This window comes from Camponotus floridanus, unplaced genomic scaffold (genome assembly GCF_003227725.1).
Source record: "Camponotus floridanus strain SB8 unplaced genomic scaffold, Cflo_v7.5 scaffold48, whole genome shotgun sequence".
In the NCBI taxonomy this organism is placed as follows: Eukaryota; Metazoa; Arthropoda; class Insecta; order Hymenoptera; family Formicidae; genus Camponotus; species Camponotus floridanus.
Window position 1 is genome coordinate 572,333 of NW_020229636.1, and position 19,544 is coordinate 591,876.

General features: G+C 34.9%; 1 protein-coding gene across 5 annotated transcripts in view; it reads left to right on the forward strand.

Moving 5' to 3' along the window:
* The window catches only part of LOC105255044 (hemicentin-2), a 404,047-nt gene extending 386,353 nt beyond the window's left edge, over window positions 1-17,694 (forward strand). For all 5 annotated transcript variants that reach the window (XM_025412106.1, XM_025412105.1, XM_025412103.1 and 2 more), the window contains 2 exons: window positions 8,088-8,266; window positions 15,564-17,694. In XM_025412106.1, the coding sequence (XP_025267891.1) occupies window positions 8,088-8,266; window positions 15,564-15,800 (416 nt within the window). In that variant the 3' untranslated portion in view covers window positions 15,801-17,694. The remainder of the gene's footprint in view (window positions 1-8,087; window positions 8,267-15,563) is intronic.
* The last annotated feature ends 1,850 nt before the right edge of the window (window positions 17,695-19,544 follow it).

The window sequence follows — 19,544 nt, forward strand, 5'->3', positions numbered from 1 at the left end:
TTTGGAACCCTCGATGATATTGATAGCTGGGAAAAATGTTCAGAATGCAATATTATATATTTTGAATTGTTTTTTTATCATAAATTTGACATTGTCTTTTTTTAATGCTTGATTTTGCAACATTAGTTTTAATTTGTATCAATAAATTAATCAAATACTGATTAATATCAAATTAATTTCAAAAACAATATTTTTTTTGTGTTGTTGACGTCCTATTTGCTCCAGAATATATTAATTTTAAGCTTTAAATAATTTTGTAATCAAATTTTCTCTTTTTTCTTTGATTGCGCAATTTTAACAAAAAAAATTGTTTTTTTAATTTCAAAAAGGGATAATATTATTTCAATATTATCACATATATAAGACACATCATACCTAATAAAAAAAAAGATAGAAACTTAAAAGGAGAAGGAAGTAATGAGAAAAATGAAAGTTGCGTAAAAATCGAAAAGTTGCTAAGCCAACTTTAACATCTGTAAAACACGCAGGGGCCATTTCGATCATTTTGATACGTGAGAGAGAACAATGAACAGATAACTGCTACCATCTACTAACATCTTGAAACAATAGCACTGCCTCGTGGACGTTATCATGGATTCTGAATGAGCATTGATACTTATCATCTTGAAGTACGAGTAACCGAGTGAATCCTCGCACGGATAGCGTCAGAACTTTCCAGGATGTATCGTTTCCCCCAAAGGTATACGATTTTCTCCCGCCGCGGTTCCCTCTGCCTTTGCCACCCCTTTCTCTCTGTTTTGCCAGAAATTCTAGCTCCGTACGTGAGAAATCGCTGGAAAATATTTTCCTCAGATCGTGGATTACATCAAACCAATATACAAGTGATTTCATGCATTGTATAATCGCATGCTGATTTCCGGAAAGAGAGATAGGAAATGTAATTCTAATGTATCTCTCCTCTTAAGGCTGTATGAATTTAGACGAAACTAGAGATCCTCTAATAAGAGACTAGTCATCAGAGAGTCACTTTTCATTGATCCATTTTTAGGCAACTTCCGCACATATTTAAATTTTAATTATCCTATTTTGAATATAAATAATTTATTAATAATAAATATTATAAATAAATAGTGAAATTGTAATAATGATATATATATATATATATATATATATATATATATATAAATTATAATAATAAATTTTATTTAAATTTAAATATTAATATAATAAATATTAATATAATAAATAGTAATAATTAAATTATAAGGATAAATTTCATTTTATTTAAATATTAAATATGAAAAATTATTTTAACATATATTATTTAGAACAATTTTAAAAATTAGTATTTTTTAGTATTTCTATAGTAATATAAATATTATAGAAATACTAAAACTAATTTAAAAAATTTTTTAAATAACATAAAATAATTTTTCATATTATTGACAAATTATTGCAAAATTATGCTGTACATTCACCCATTTTATTTTTATTTCTTAACTACGCAAGAATATTAATGAACACATCTGCAAACACATACATTTGTGCACATTCGTGTAAGTGAAATCTAAAGTCTCTGTATAGATCCTATATCTATCTCTCTCGCAGGATTTTGCATAAACATGGACAGAATATACTCTCAATATGTGCTCACTCTATCTGATGGCCAGTCTCTTAGATTAAAGGGTGAAACTCTGTAGGCGAAACAGGTGTGAGACATATTTCTGTCACAAATGATGAATGTCATCGAGCGTTAAACGGTCTGTCAAACGCATTATGAATAGTTTCCGATGCGATCTGTTAAACGACGAAGAAGGCTTTGTTTTAATCATCGCCGAATATATTATGCCTCCTGAGAATTCCCTTGAGGAGTTTGTACGTCGATACACGTAGCATGTCTGCAATCTTGCGGTAATCGTGACACGTACATTGCTGTTATCCAATGCGCAACGCCGCCGTCGTCTTCCCTCGGAAGGATTTCGGAATTGGAAATTGATGAATTAATTAGTAAGCTGTTATGTTCGTGCGCGAATGCGAGGGGATAATTTGTTGCATAGTCATAGTCGCGCCACGGTAACGATTTCGCGTCTCGGATAGAATTCGAGTCGAACAAAACTTTTCCAAGAGAAATTCATTTAATGCCACGACGAATATCCGCTCTCCGCCTGATCGCTTCCTCTCGCATGCATTATTTGTTCGTCTAAGTGGAACGTGAACGTAAATTGGAGCAGCCATTGGAAGCTTGGCTTATCTCATGATTTAACGATAAAGCATCGCAGTAAGATGCCATCGCGTGAAAATTTATCGCGATATCGAAACAAAACAATGTTTTTTTTTTGAAGAGAAGAGATTATACCCCGCATTTTTGTGAAATATTTTTATCCTGCAGAAAATTGTCTTCTCAGACGATGTTTTACACAGTAAATGGGTTTAATAATTAATTGCCATAAAGTGGATTACAACTGCAAGAATTTCTGCTTTCAGTAAATTATAGATTTAATTCCAGCACGTTATAAATTTTTAAATAAAACCAATTAATTTTTTAATGCATAAATATATGTTTATACAATGTTAAAAAATTAAAAATTATTAACATATATATAATTATACTTTTTAAAAATGTATATAAGTATTATAAATAAGAAAGTCTTTATGATGTTTTTTAATTTATCACAAAATTGACAGCTTAACGAAAATCATTTATTTGATAATATCTATAATACTATTAATTAAATTCCTCTACACACACACACACACACACACACACACACACACACACACACACACACACACACACACACACACACACACACACACACACACACACACACACACACATTATGCGTAGGAATTATCATGAAAATCGCCGATAACAGGGAATACGGGCCATTGATCCGTAATTTCCTTAAACGACGGATAATGTTCAGCGAGGAGACTCGAATCCATGTCGCTATCGATCTAAACTTCGGTGGCCGACAAAGTGCAAGCCCTCGATTCTAAAGCGAACGAAACGACGTCGAGTCGTCACGAGGAAATTCGTTACTTTGACGATCGTTTCCATCCAAGTCCTCTCCAACGACGGCGTACAATGAAATGAATCACGTTGCCGTTATAGGCAATCGTTTGCGATTCATTTAACTTGCTAAGAGATTCTTTCCGGTAACGTCGCGGTGTGTTTAGTGTGTTATTCAGGAAAAGAAATTTTCTCTCAAGAAAGGACCCATTTTCGACATACTTCGTAGTCGAGCGCAGTTCGCGGATTTCCATCCCGCTTTTCTTACTCAAGTTTGTCGACTAGCGATCGTTAACACCCTCGTAATCGTTGTCGCGAATACGCACCGTGAAACCAAATGGCGTGCACATCGGCCCCCTCGAACATTTTGTTTATGACATTTCCCCTCAATTTCGCTCCAGTGCACAATTTGCGAGAATTTCGGTTTGCCTTACAAGTAATTATAACATCTATTATATTATTCATTTACGACATTCTGCCGTATAAAGAACAACTTGAAATAAAATTGCGCATTATGTACATAGTAAAAAATAAAATGTTAATTTTAACATTTTTCACATGTCTCGGAAAGTTCACTCTAAATTTTAAATTAAAATAACTCATTCGCCGTACGTTTACTTATTGACAAACTAAAAATGTTAAATAATTGACACAATACTTTACATTTATTTTTGTTATTATGACTTTAAGTGTAATGTAAAAATAACATACAAATTAATTAAAAATTACATGAAAAAATAGTTACAATAACTCGTAAGAATTGTTGTAGGACATTAACATATAATAAAAATTATTTTAACTTAAATTATTTGTAATAGAAACATTTGATTTTAATAAATTTGATTATTTTGTATGTCAAAGTTCAAAATTATTTAAAGATTTACTTTAACTTTTCTTAGAATGTTAAATTGACTTTGAGACATTGCTTAAAATGATTATGTTAAAAATACTCAAAATAATATTCCATTTCTAAGAGACGTATACAAAGTGTTAAGTTATGAAGTTGACATAAATATAACACACGAAAACGTTATAAAAATAATAACATACAAGTTGTAAGTTAATTTTACATCAAATACTAATAAAAACGTGATAACATAAGAAAATTTTAACATATGGACAGACAATTTTTTGCTGTAAATTGTCACAATTTGATACAGAAGACAAAAATAAATAAATAAAGTTTAAGTGTCGATGAAAAATTGATATTGTATGAATAATAAATATAATATCGTATCAATAAATGCAATATCGTTAGAGCCTGTAAAAAGTTTAGCTTATCTAATCACAATTTCCACAATCTAATTTCAAATTTACAAATTATAAATAAAGCTGGAGAGAAGAAAATCTCTCCAAAGTTTTCATTTTCGTCTATTTCATTCCACAAAATTTTTAGCTTCGTTCACTTCTGCAGGCGCAATTGTGGCACGTGGATCATGCGTGGCATGTGTCGCGGCCAGCACGCATTTGCATAATTCGCATATTAGGACAATGCCGTCAGCATGCGTAAGAATATTTGAAAAAAAAGCGAGCGCTGGTGGAAGGAAGCGTTTATACTCGAGCTCATATGAGGCTCTTCTGTCATCGTTGCATGTCACACGGGACGAAACAGGGGGTTGACGAAAGGGTAGCAAAAAGATTCGTCCCTTGCCGCAGAGACGACCACATTCAAGATATTCGAGTAATTTCAGCCGTAGGAATATTCATGAACGATGCTGCGGTTGCTTGCCTGTATCGTTCCGCTTCTATTCGCTCTATCATCCGGTCGGGAGATCCGTGCAAATGAGAGGCCGTTGAGAAAGAAAGAGGGGTGCTCGATGGACGATCGTTTGCCCTGAGGTAGAAAATGAGCCAAAAGACAAAGAGAGAGAGAGAGAAAGAGAGGGGTAGTAACCGAGATTAAGCGACAATATCCACGCTTCAATTATCTAAAGTGCATAGATAAAACCAATGATATTATGCAGTTTGTCATAGCAATTGCCAACCGTTTACTCGAGATAACGAGATAATCAGACACACGAGTGGACAAAGGACAATAATATTCTTCTATTTTTTTTTTATTTTATAACTGTTCTTGCAACGAAAAAAATCTTTTGAGATATCTTGCATGAAAAAAATGAATTTTCTACATTAATAAATAATAAATGAATAAAATTATTTTATAATTATTTATTAAATGAATTTATTATTATTTATTAAATGAATAAAATTATTTTATTATTATTGAATCTAAATAGAAAGAATAAGATATATATAACAATTTTTTTATATAACAAACAGAAGAAAGACAGGAAAAGATAGCGGTATTAAAAAATAAATTACTTTGAATTATAATTTCGTGCTACTCTTTAAATTCACTATTTTAATCACTATACCCTGTATTTAATGTAGAATAATGTAGTTTAATCCAGCCATAAAAAAATTTGCGCTATCGCTTAAAGCTCTCAGTTCTTGTTCCTTACGTTGCCTCGTCCAATTCAGGTGAAAATTTTCCTCAAGGCAAAGAGCTGAAGAGAAATAAAGAAAATCTTATTTTTCAAGACTTTACAATCTCGTCCGATTTTCTGACTGAGAAACGCTAACTCGCGAAGCCGAGTTTTATCGGCCAGACCTCTGTGGTCGAAAACGAGAGAGGGAATTCGAGCTGTACGCGCGAGACAATTTGCGAAATCGCGATCGCCTTGAGGGCTGGGAAATCGAAAACCCATGATTGCGATTTGTGCGCACGAGCATTGTATGCGGTAACATGACTATGGGCTGCTTGCATTCTCGTACAACGTCAAGTTTCTGCGTTTCGACCGCATTGCATGTCTCGTTGAACCGTTTCGCATAAATCAGCGCATTGTGAATCAGTTGTCGAATCGTTTATTGAATCATTATTCTAATTCATCAAGTCAAATAATTCTCAATTTCTGAAAAAATAATCGCAGTTATTAATAATTACTAAAGAAGCTCTAATATAATAGAGATTCAATCGAGAGGAATTCAACTGCAAAGGATGTAATATCAGATTTAATGCTCGGCATAAGTACGGATCCAAATCATTACGGACGCAAATTACACAGCTATCTTTCGTCACAATTTTAAGTTTCTTTCTATCTATAAATTTAACAAAATATGTAAATGCGTTGATGTGAAAAAAATTGTTTCGATATTTCCATATCGGTCCAACAGAGCATGTTTAAAAAAAATTCGAAGCACAATATATCCGATTATTACAATTCCTATATCGAAATGTTAATTTTTACGTTATGATGCGTATTATCTTGTGTATTATTTTACCTCATCTCGACGTCAAATATCGATACAATCTTTCATACAGATTTTTTAATCTTGTTATCGTTTATTAATTATGATCGCACACATATTTGTTTTGGATCTGTGATTAGCAATTTTAATTCTATGTGATATATTACAGGATTTTGTTATTAGTTTTACATCTACTTTCGATTCAATAACCCAAGAAAAAATGTAATAATTTTAGAAATTATTTGTCTTAGCTATTATATTTTCAATTTTTTATAATCAAGGACAGTTAGTATCTCAACATTTTGTCAAATAAGAATTAATTTACGATAGATGAATAATTCATACATAAGACAAAGTGCTATAATAAGTTAGCTTGTTATAAAGTTTCGACGTAGTTGTTCAAAGTATTTCATATGAATATACTTTACACGAGAAAAAGTCATAATCAATATCGATTAAGGAAAAAATCACATTTAACAGCGACTCTCATAAAAGACGCCGACTTGTGTCACGCAATCGATGCGCATTCCTTTTGTTTCGGCCTGTCCTATTAATCGACGGTCACCGAGACCATCTTTCACCGTTAACGAGGCGAAAGGTGCTGGTAAACAGAAGAAGGCGGCAAAAGTCGGAGGTGACAGTAGTTCTAATCGGCGATTCCCCCGTTCTCCCTCTTCGGGTCATCCCTTGCACCGGAAGTGTCACCGAAGGTCGAATTTACGGCCGGGAACAGGTTTAGGAAGGGTCGTATATTTAAGGCCGTACATTTCGGTTCCAGAACTTTTTCGAAATTTATTGTGTTACAGTAATATCCGTCACTTCGTTCGTGCCAGAGAAGAGAAACAAGTAATAATTTTATATGATCGGATCAATAATTTTATCGCGTTAAATCATTCACAATTGTAATATGTATGCAGATGATTGATAAATAATTATAAATGCGATGTGATAAAAACGTGTTATATAAAAATACTGCTTGTCAAATGTTGAATATGTGAATTTAATAAAAAATAAAAGCGACGATAAAAATTGAAATCTCTGAAATATTTAAACAACGTTTAAAAACGATCATAAATTTATTATTTCGCGCGCTTTTTATGTTTTCATACATTTTTGTGCTTTCTTCTTCCTTTAGAAATAAAATTTTAAAAGATACTTGCTTTGAATACAGAAAATATAGAAAATACACGTGACGACGCGAGCAAAATAGTTTATATCTGTCATCATGATATTATTTGTCTTTTTTTTTTTAATAATTGATTATCAATCTATGCTTTATGTCGTTCAATTAAAAATTCAGTAGCTTAAAAAAATCAATTTAATTCAAGAAAAATGCTGTCTTTGGTTGTGCTAAATATTTTGTTATCGTCGTACAAGTTTAAGTTTTGTATTGTCACGTCATCGATCAAAAAATATCTGTCAATGATAATTTTTAAAAATCAAGATTGATCGCATGAAAATCCGTAAGAATGACAATAGCGAAACCAATTATGTTATCGATCTGCGTTTCGCTATGACTTTCGTTTATACTAACATCAATCAGTCTTGATTCGCCACCCTTGAATTTTAACACGCCAGAAACAACGATGGCAATGATGAATGCGTTGAAAAGGCACTATAAAAGACACTCGTTCACTTGGAAACTTTAATAATCGTGTGCGTTCTCGGGATTGAAATAAAATCGTCGAGGACCATTTAGATGGAAATTTACGCCGTTAATAAGGTACAAAGCTTTTAGCAAACGTGCAAAAAGCGCCTACCGTAGGGGCGACGAAGGGTAGATTTATGATCGCGGTAGAGGAAGGGTGGCTTGCGTCCCGATTCGACAAAGGTTAACCGATTCGCTTGTTTATTTTCGTTGCAGGGCGACCCATGGTTCTTCCATCTAGTCAGACGGTGACGGCAAACGAGGGTGAGCCGCTGGACATTATCGTCGAGTTCTGTGCTGAGCCGAGTTACACGAAGGTTCTCTGGATATCGGAGGAGCGAGTGTACACACCGGATGCACCTTCTCACGACGGAGTCCAAGCCCTCGCAATCGAGGTAAATTTGCATGTCTTGCTGCATCAAACATGGCTTGCATGCTCGTGTGTCTTCGCAGGATTCCTCTATTCCTTCAATGATTAACCTTCAAATTCGGATTACATCAACATACTTGATTAATTCGGCAATAAATTCGCAATCCATCGAATTATTTATTGGAAAAATAATTTTGTAATGGCCGATTTTCATTTCTTCTCCGAATAAAAGATTGTGAAATGATGTTTTTGAGCGCAATTATTGTCACATATTTATTTATATTTATTTATAAGATTCGCAATCCATCGAATTACTTATTAGAATAATAATTTAGAAATGGCCGATTTTCATTTCTTCTCCGAATAAGAAAAGATTGAAGATTGTGAAATGATATTTTTGAGCGCAATAATTGTTACATATTTATTTATAATGCTTTTATTTATAATTGTAATTGTATTAGACGTTAAATACACTTACAATTGAAATGCTAATAATGAAAAAACTAATATGAGAAATGCGCTTCCTAATTTCCAGAATGTTGTTATTATCGCTGTAAATAAGAAATTGTTTATTTATATCATAAATTATACAAAAGTAAATGTTGATTGCTCTTTTATCGATTAATTACAGTGTCTTAATATTTGATCGAATTTGTTTTTTCCCGCAAAATACATTTCATTTTTCGCGAATCTGCTACGAGTAAACTAACTGATATTGTACTTCCCAAACGCGTTTCATCAGTTGTATGTTTCCACTTTACAGAAGGGGAGTAATTGCAAATAGAGAATATATAAAAATTGCAAACTTTACACAACGGCACACAATAAAATCTCTGTAAAAAAATTGTACAAAAAATATTGATCACGTATCTATAGTTTGCAAATATTGATTTCTTATGTTGCAGCAATATTTAATAATTAAACGCAATGATATATTTCCTCAAATATTTTCTTTACTTACGTAAAATCCTGCATCTTTTGTTTTAATACTCGAGGTACTTAACTGATTAACAATTATACTACAATCATATATAAACGCAATATAATTATTATTATATTAATTATGTATTTTATTAATACAATATATATCATTTCTGTTTTGTTTATCGATTTGCATTCTTTTCGACGTAGAACTGAATAAAATAACAAAGATATTAGATATTCGACTCATTATTTTTAATATGAATGATCTTTTTCTGTCGATGCCGTGCTTTCGCACGCTGTAAAAATGCGTGAAAATACGATTCGCGCGTCCGCTTCACGTGAAAATTCGTCATCTTTTGTAATACGGACACGAATTATGTTTGTACATCCGTTCGGGGATTACACGCTCCCCGGAGACCCGTTTAGTCCTTTGACGCGAAAATTATGCCGCTATCCTGGCGCGGACGTTCGCGCGATATCCGAGATACTGCAACACGCAACTTGGCGTGGGAGGGAGGGAGGAAAAGAGGATGAGAGAGGATGAAAGAGAGAGCAAGAGAGAGAGAGAGAGAGAAAGAGAGAGGGAGAGGCTGGGGGAACTATGAGAACTGGAACAGCCAGGGTTGCGTTGCGTCACGAAAACGCTCGAGCGGAGGGAACGAGATGAGAAGGAATGCAGAGCATGTGGCAGCAGACATATAGTGACGAGATATACATACATACTACGGGAATATTATGCAGGGACGCGCGTGAATACATATACACGCTTATTTCATTTCCGCAGCCGGCAAACTTCTTTTTCCGCGCCCGAGCGGAGACGGAATCCGCGAGCGTAGCTGCATCATAAAAAGGACGGATTAACCATTTTTTTTTTCCTTTTTTTTTCAGTCCCGCCGGTAGGACCGGGCGGGCGCAAACAATGCGACGGAGCTTTACGAGGGATTTGCCGATGCACCCGGTGTTGCGTTTGTTTTTATTAACATTTGATCCTCTTCGCTCCGCGCGCGCAGTCTGATTTCCGCGGTGCGAGTAACGACTAGCTCGGTCGATACCATTGAAAATTGCTGATTTTATTGGGAAGCGTGACGAGATGCGGGCGTAGCAATACACGTGTATGTACACGCGTTACTACACGCGCAAATATAATATTTTGGAAATACATCTCTCACACATTATATACATGTATATAAAAATACGAGAGTGGTTTGAAAAGTCCGTGCAAAAATAAAAACTACTTAATTTTTCGGGATAAATCTTTTTCATTTTTTAATGTAGTCTCCTTTTAGGCTTATATACTTCATCCAACGCTGCTCCAGTTTGTTGATCCCTTCCGAATAATAGGATTGGTCCAACTCTTCAAAATAGGCATTCGTTTCCGCAATCATCTCCTCGTTTGAATAAAATCTTCTCGCCAGCCATTTCTTCATATTGGGAAACAAATAGTCTGAGACAGCTAAATATGGAGAATAGGGTGATGCGAAACGAGTTGGAACTTTAACTGCATCAATTTTGCGACCAAATTCTTTTTTATCCATTTTTTGGAGATCACTTGACTTCCTCGATTCAAACACCAAACACAGAAAAATAGACCGATTTGGCTGAAACTTGGTGTGTATTCTCCCAAGAAATGCTACTAACTGAAAATATTTTTTTTTTAAATTTAGAGTATAAAAGAAAGCCTGAGGGTTACCCATCCAGCTATTATACATTTGTTAACGAGTTATTCTTATACTTCATTTTACACGAAATTACACGAAATTACAATATTTGTAGCCAGAGTCTAAGATGAAATAAAATAAAATAAATAAAATAAAATTCATTATGATATTTATAAGTATCGTTATACCTATACTTGTAAATCTAAATTAAAATACCAAGAAGAAAAGAAAACTGTAGCATACAATAACATATATCTATACGATATCGTATTTACGATAACATACTTATTATCTTTCACTTAGGACTATATAGACAGTTTTATTCTATCATCTATTCTATTCTAGTACTTAAAATTAAAATTACAATTAAATATCTCCTTTACTCTAACTTTTAATATAACTGAAAATAACGTCGATACACACCAGTAGTGCCATCTCTCTGACTTTGCACGGAGTTTTCCATCCTCGTATATATAATATAATATAAAAAAAAATATATATATATAAAATAATAAATAAATATAATATAAAATATATATAAAAAATACGTTCTCGTATGCATTACTTTTTGTAGAGGGATTCAAACAACGCGTGGAGAAATTAAAACAAGCGCATCGATATTTTATGCAGGCCATCTCTGTAGAAGGGATACGTATAATCAAAAAATGATAATGGTTTTCAGTTGTTATAGTTTTTTCTGATGCTCAAATATTGCGATAATATTATCGGATATTATTAAGATGCGTGCGCTCTTTTCATGATATACTTTATACGCAAAATATTTTCATAACACCGCTTACGTATCGATCTTCTTTTCACGAAAGTACTCGGCTGAAAGCTGTACATATCCAACAGAGAGAGAGATAAAGAGATTCATCTTTGCGCAAACTTTTGCATAATCGTAAAATATTAAAAATGACTTATTTATTGTAATATTTTAAAATATATGAAAATTGCAAATACATAATATAAATCGTTATATTACTATTTAATATAAATTATTATATTACTATTTAAAGGGAAGCAAAATTATATTATTAAATTATATTATATTACTATTTAAACAAAAACAAAAAAGTTATTTCACATAAAGCCATAAATATACTTACTGTATTTTATAATATATTATTTATTTTATAATTGTTATCATAAAAAATATGTATTGTATGTCAATCACAAAGGAAAACAACTTGATAACTTGACAACTTGAATTGATAATTTATTCTTATTCTGTTACTTAACATTGCATATTTTCATGAGTAAATTATAACTGCGAAGGAATTATAATTACATTATAACAGAAGAAATTTAATGGTAAAAGCAAGAATATATTATATTCCAGAGAGATTTTAAAAAATATTACAAACGCGAAGAAAAGAAAGAAAATCAGAATAAATAGCGATTGATCAAAGTAGAAGAAATCTCAAATATGTTATCAGATGAAAAGAGCAAAAGAAACAAAAAGAAGAGCATGACAGAAATGAGATCAGAAACTCACGAAGAGAATAGGTTAATATAAGATAGAGAAAAACGTTGGAAAATCCCGATAGAAAAATTTCGAACGAGCAAAAAGAATAGAATATGTTAGCAAAGGAATACTGAGCACAGTAGAGGCGAACGAACGATGGGATAGCACGAGAGAGAGAGAAAAAAAAGACAAAAGTCAGAGAAAAGTTAGAATGTGTTAGCGGAGAAAGTTTGAACAAACTAGAGAGAAGGGATGAGAGGGTATATGTGCGAGGGAGGAAGGAAGACGATGGTCAAGCGGAGAAGGAGAAGGTACAAGCAAAGCCAAGATATGTCAGCGTAGCAAAGAAAGCGGAGATGGAAAAGTGCACACAAAGATAGCACGAAATGAAAGTAACAAGAAAAGGTAGACGAGGAGAAAACCCAGCAAGCTAGACGGGAGATGATTCTCAAAGAGGGAAGCGAGAGTAAGGAGAGGAGCTCGTGAATAGAGAATACAAGTAGAACGGGTCGACGGATGGGGAGCACGAGCCTCCGGATGGAAGTCGAGGAAGGAGATGGAGAAAGGCTGAAACGCGAGGTTAAATGGAGCAAGAAACTGCGACTCCTTGCATGCGAAAAACTCGCGAAGACCTTCACGACGACGACGACGTCTGCTCCGAATCGTGGCGACAAAATATCACCGAGGAACGGCATTGGTCCTGCCTTGAATAGCGAGCCTGATTCAATTACGCAAACATTCAATTTCTCTTCGATCCCCGACCGCGTCACCAATAAAATGAATGCGCGAGGAAAACATCTCCGTTGCTTCGATATTAAAAGAACACAATAACACGCCGTGTATATTCGACCGGAACGACGAAGGGGTCTTTTATGAAGTCGTTGTACATGTTCTAGTGTTTGAAATAAGATCGAGAGAGGAAGCGTTACGTAACATCACGGTCGCTTCAATAGTAGAAAAATATCTATGATGTATGTAATCGTAACATTTCGTGTCGCTCATATATCACAATTACAATTACCAAATGCCGTAATTTTTATGACACTGTGAAATAATATAAATCATATTTTTGAAAGTTGATGGCAAATGTTTTATATTTTAACATATGACATATTCTCTCTTTCTCTTTCCACTTCTCTCTATTTATTATTAAAAAATTACCTCAATTTACAGATATTAAAGTGCGGTAAAGGATATGTCATGTTTTGACAAAATTTATACACGCACTTTAACATTGTAATAAATTAAAATATTCTTGTCAATAAACAAATTTTAAAATACAGTACGATTTTTATCCTAAATTATTTCATAGCAATAAATATTAAAATAAAATACCTCAAGTATTTATTATCTTTTAATTTAATTTATAAAATGTATTAAAAATATCGCAAATGATATATTTGAAATATTAAAGTCATGAAAAAAAAGCTGATGTAAAATATTTTTAAAAGTAACTTTAGTAAGACAATAAATCGCAATTACACAAAAACATTAGCTATGAATTATATACGGTGACGATGAAATATTTTCAAGTCATACCAATAATCATTAAGAAATAGCTTTACTTTTCTTTTTTATCTTTCTACGGATCATTAGTATAACTTTCCTATTAGGATCAATTATCCCATAAACCGGAAGTTCCTTGGACCTACGACCGGCTTAATACGATTGATTTTTCCGTGAACAAAGAAAAGAAGTCAAAGAAAGAGAAGTCATTATAGATACTAATGCGGAAAGTAATAAAACGTATTTTAAGGGGATGAAAAAATCGAGAGGGTGTGTAGACTAAGTGGAGAAGAGCAGGGAGGGTCTAAGAGTAGGTCTAAGAAAAAGCAGTCGAAGGCAAGATGGATAATTGAAGCGAGAACACGTTGCCGGAAGTTTCCAGTTTCCTCCGGCCGGAAGTTTTACGTGAAAGTTTAATCGTAAAGACGTAAAAGGGACACCTTTGCCTCGATAAGGGGACGACTCCGGACGACTGGATGGACGTTATCGAATCGTGAGTTAATGAGCATTATGCGATAAAAATGTCTCGGTCTGAAACGTGACCTGCGGCAACCAAATCTCAGTGGTTCAAAATGCCATGAAAGCGCCATGAAAACGCTCTTCACAAAGATCTTTGCGAGCTCCACTTCCATCATCATGAATTGTAGCTGCCGTCGTTACCTCGGTTCAGTTAAAGGAAACTTTCGGAATTCTCTTCAAGATATCTCGACTGACAGGAGAGAAGAAAAGGGAGGGAGGTCGATATGGGTCAATTTCTAGCAAACTTTCGTACTCTGGCTCCAACTAAGAATTTCAGTTAAGTCTCGAAGAATCGTTTCCGGTCCAATTAAAAATGTACGCGATCGTAAAAGTATCGCGCTTAGTAAATTATAAATTTGAAAAATACAGGAGTAATAGAAGCGGCTTGATTGATTTTACAATCAACTCCCAACTTTAAGACATTAATTTAAATATGTCTATTAATATATTTTTCTAATATATCTCTTTTATATACGAGGGTAGTTTGAAAAGTCCGTGCAAAAATGAAAACTACTTAATTTTTCGGGATAAACCTTTTTTTACTTTTCAACTCCTTTTAGGCTTATACACTTCGTCCAACGCTGCTTCGTTGAGTTTGTTGATCCCTTCCGAATAATAGAATTGGTCCAACTCTGCAAAATAGACATTTGTTTCCGCAATCGCCTCCTCGTTTAAATAAAATCTCCTTCCCGCCAACTATTTTTTTTATATTGGGAAACAAGTGGTAGTCCGAGGACGCCAAATCTAGAGAATAGGAGGGATGCGGAACGAGTTGGAATCTTAACTCCATCAATTTTGCGATCAAATTTTCTTTCATCCATTTTTTAGAAATCGACCTCCTTGATTCAAACGAACTCCAAACACAGAGAAATAGATCGATTTGGCTGAAACTTGTGTGTTCTTTCAAGAGATGCTACGAACTGAAAATAATCTCGATACACATTAGTGGGGCCATCTCTTTGATTTTGCCACCCTCGTAAATTTGAAAAATACATGAATAATAGAAGCGATTCGATGGATTTTAAATTAACTCGGCAACCTTGGGTATTAATTTAAATATGTCTCTTAGTTATTATATTTTTTATAATATATGTCTCTTATATAATACATCTTTATTTCATGAATAGAATTAAATGCGCTTGAAAGTTCCTGGCAAACTTGATCTTTTTCAGAGACACGTACAATGAGACATGTATAGCACACGATGAAAAGCGAAACTACAGACATTCCCTCTTGACCTTTTGCAGGACGGCGGCACAGAATCGTGTTACAGGACGACCTTGCGTTTCGAGACGATTCAGTGGTCTCATGCGGGGGAATGGCTGCTGCTGGTCCGTTCGTCGGAAGGGCTCGCCGACGCTTCCGTTCTGCTCAATGTGACGCGCGCTTCCGGATACAGCCGTGCCCACGTCCAGTCAGCGAGTATCACGTACCTTCTGCTCTGCCTGATCCTGCAGGCATTCCTGCAGGAACATCGCCACTGAAGCGATCCAGGCGGAAGAAATCTCGGCGAAACTTCTGACGACGCGGAAAGCTCGGATGTCGGCTTTTCCCGAAATGACGAGGGAAAAGGGCAAGTTTCTCTGTACATATAATATATTGAAATCCTCTTTTTCGACGAATTTTCCCCGCGCGATTTTCACGCGTTGACGAGACGCGCGTTTGTCCAACATGCTACGACTTATGTATCTTTAGTATCGCGAATACGATAGAAATTCGATCAAATCGTTCCGCTGATACGCCTTGGGCGCCAATTACTAAGGCCTCGGTGTTCTACGGATCTTGTAGCGAATTCTCTCGTTCTATTTGAACGATTCTACAAGACGCATTTACTAATGTTTGCGATCGCGAAGAAAAAAGTCGTCGTACGAAATCTTTAAGCATGCTTGAGCGTCTGTACGAACGAGTATCCGTGCGAGAAATGGTTCAAAAAAATGAAAAGAAAGAAAAATTCGATTTCGCTGGCCTTATACGAAAATAGTGACGGAGAGAAAGGAAAGAGATCGCGCGGACGATACATATTTATATAGAGAGAAAATTTGTAAACTATACGAATTTACGCGCGCTGACATTCGCGCGATACGCCGTACGATGTGTATATACTTGTATAGGTAAAAATAAATAAAATAAGCCAATGTTTACGAATTGTGGAACGCGATGTTTCCGCATGTAGGGATCAGAATGAAAAAAAGAAGACCAATTTTTTTTCATTTCTTTTTTATTTTTTCTTCTTTCTTCTTTTTTTTTATCATTCGCGAATCTTCGGCAAATAAAAAAGCTAGCGCGCGAGATATGGCTTGTACGGTGGACAAATTTCAACGGATCGATTTTGTCCCCGAATTATAATCATTATAATATCGCGAAGCAAGCCCCCATGATGAAATATGGTGGACGATACTGCCTATAATAATAACGAAATAATAAGAAATAAACGAGCATGACACGATAGGAAAAAAAAAAAGAGATCACCGCAAATCTTAATAAAGAAGATACGACGGTCTCCCCTGCATGATCCAGGAACGAAAGTTTCGTGCTGCCGGAAACAAACTTAATTGTGCAACGTCAAATAGGTCCGGAGGTAGGGCGGCTAAAAATTAAATAAATTGTTGTATATTACTTAGGTAAGTAGAATTTGATAGCGTGTATATAGTGACTGTAAATGCGTAGGTTTATCGTACGCCCGTACACGACGAATTAATACAGTGTGACGCTGTTAGAGATATATTTATTATTCGTTGATATATTTTTATAAAGTTTTATTTAGCTATAAGTTCTCGTTCGCCTTCCTCCCCCTCTCAACCCGAAAGAATCTCGTTCGCACGATCGTAACGCTCGTTCGTTTCGTTAGGTAGAGAGCAAAGCGGTGGCGGCGCTTTGAGTTATCAACTTTTCAACGAGAACCATTACAATAAAATACTATGTCCTACGAACGTCCTAAATTGAATCTAGCTAGTAGTTCATCGTGTGAGAAACGTGGACAGATTGTTGTCTTTATGATACTTTGGTCTATTCGATTGGGCGGGATTTTAGCGTCTCGTCCCGAGTCCCGCTTCTCTCGAGCTGAGTCTTTAACCGTAATTTTTTTCGTAAAAATTCGGTGGTTCCTAATTTTGTAAAAATAGAATTTGTACTCGGCTTATACCGATAATCCGACTAATGATAACCCTTATTGTCGGTACGTCCTATCCGTGTGCGCGCGATCGCAGTCGGTACTACCTATAGATACGAAATAAACATACCTGATGTCTTCACGTTAATTTAGTCTACTCGATGAACCCGACTTGTTTTCAAATCGCTAAGGTGTTACAAGTAAGCAACGTGATGTAATCGTTGTACCCAATGACGCCTAAGAGTTCAATAAATGATATTTACAATAACGATGGGTGTACTATGTGTTTAAAATGTCCCCTTTATGCTCTGTCATATTTTTCATATTTTTTTATTCTACATCAGTTTAGTTTATATTAATATTTTTCATCAAAATTTAATATTAATCGAATTTACGTAGAATTTAACGTGGATAATGAATGAATTGAAAAAAATTCATTTTTTATTCTCTTAAATTAGGTATTGAAGAAGTCCTTAAAGGTAAGTATGATCAATACTTTTAATATATCTGTCATTATTCGCGAGCTTTTCAGATCGTCATTATTCGCAATTATATTTGTTTGATAACTTTTTGGCCAAAACTATCGTGAGTCTTATTAAGATCTGATGAAAAAAAGTCGACAGATATAAAGATTATGAAACTTTAAAAGGTTTTCTCCTCGAAACGCGTATTCGCGAAGGAAATACAAATTGAGTTTCTCTAATAAATAAGATAAAGCTTAAAAAAAGAAGCTTCGGATAAGCTCTGAGTAAAGGGAACGAGGAGAATCGCAGATATAGACGAATTACTTTTACAAAGAAATCACGCGAAGAATCCTTTCAGCTAACGTGACCGACTTTACAGCCATTTCCTCCCAAATGGTTTTTACCCGTAGTTTGAACTGCGACATTTGAGACCTAGTCTGTTCTCTATTACTTCTTATCCCGGCCGTTTCCTGTTATTCCGAAAGATTTATATCCGCTTCTACGTACGATGGAAATGTATTGTATGCGTTCCTTGCTGGTTACGAAAATACATGAAACACTCGAGAGAACAGAGTAATTTGAAAAATTCAACAATTTAATTCTCTTAGATTTATTAATCAGTGATTTCATTTCGTCTGAATTCACGTTTTACTGAATTAACTAATATAAAAAGGAATTTCAAATTTTCATTTCGATTTTAGCCTGATATGTGTCAAATTATTTTCGATAGGAAGGAATAAAAGTGCAATCTATTTAAACTCATTCATTCGGCATTAATATACTTTTCTAAAGCGTCCCTAAATTGGGTATTCGGCCGGCAAATGCGATGAAAAATTGTGATCTAATGACATTTTAATTAGCATGTCGCTGCCACTTAACAGCACGTAATATCTCGCGTTAAGAAATGAATTTTCCTTCAAATTGCGTGCGTCAGATCATACACGTCTGGGAACGTTTCTCGCTAAATTGCGCCACGTCGGAATTTAACGGTATTAAAATTGGCCGCGTTATGCCTCGCCACACATGCGTATTGTGCGCATATATGTGTACACACATGTAGCATATATATGTGTATACATATATATGTGTGTATATATATATATATATATATATATATATATATATATATATGATGATGATGAAAATAATTTAATTCGCAATACCAACAGGCAGTGTAGCGTGGCAAATGCGCTAACCAAGTCACGTGTAACAGCCGCGTTAACTGGCGCGTATACACGTGTATATATTTCTCGGCTTAAATATAACGAGCTTTCGCTACGCGAACATCGCGATGAAGGCAAGGGGAGGAAGAGGAAGGGGTAGGAAGAGGATGAGGTGATGGTGGCGGGGTTTCAGCTTGCAGGAAGCCCGGAATCGTTCCGTCTCTTCCTTCGCTCGCGCGCGACAGAACAATCCGGCTTTGTCTCATAGAAACGCGCCCTGCTTCCTACATCACCACTACCACTTGGCCGCAATTTCAGCTTTTCAGACATTGGCGGCAGATTGAAGGCCTACGACAGCGTGAAAAAAAAAGCGAAAAGGTCTTTGGGTCGCTTTAGCGACAATTTCACGCTCGGTTGGCTTATCATTAATAATAATTACGCCACCTGCGAGAGATCCAATTAATCTCGATGGTTTCAGCCCGACTTTCCAAG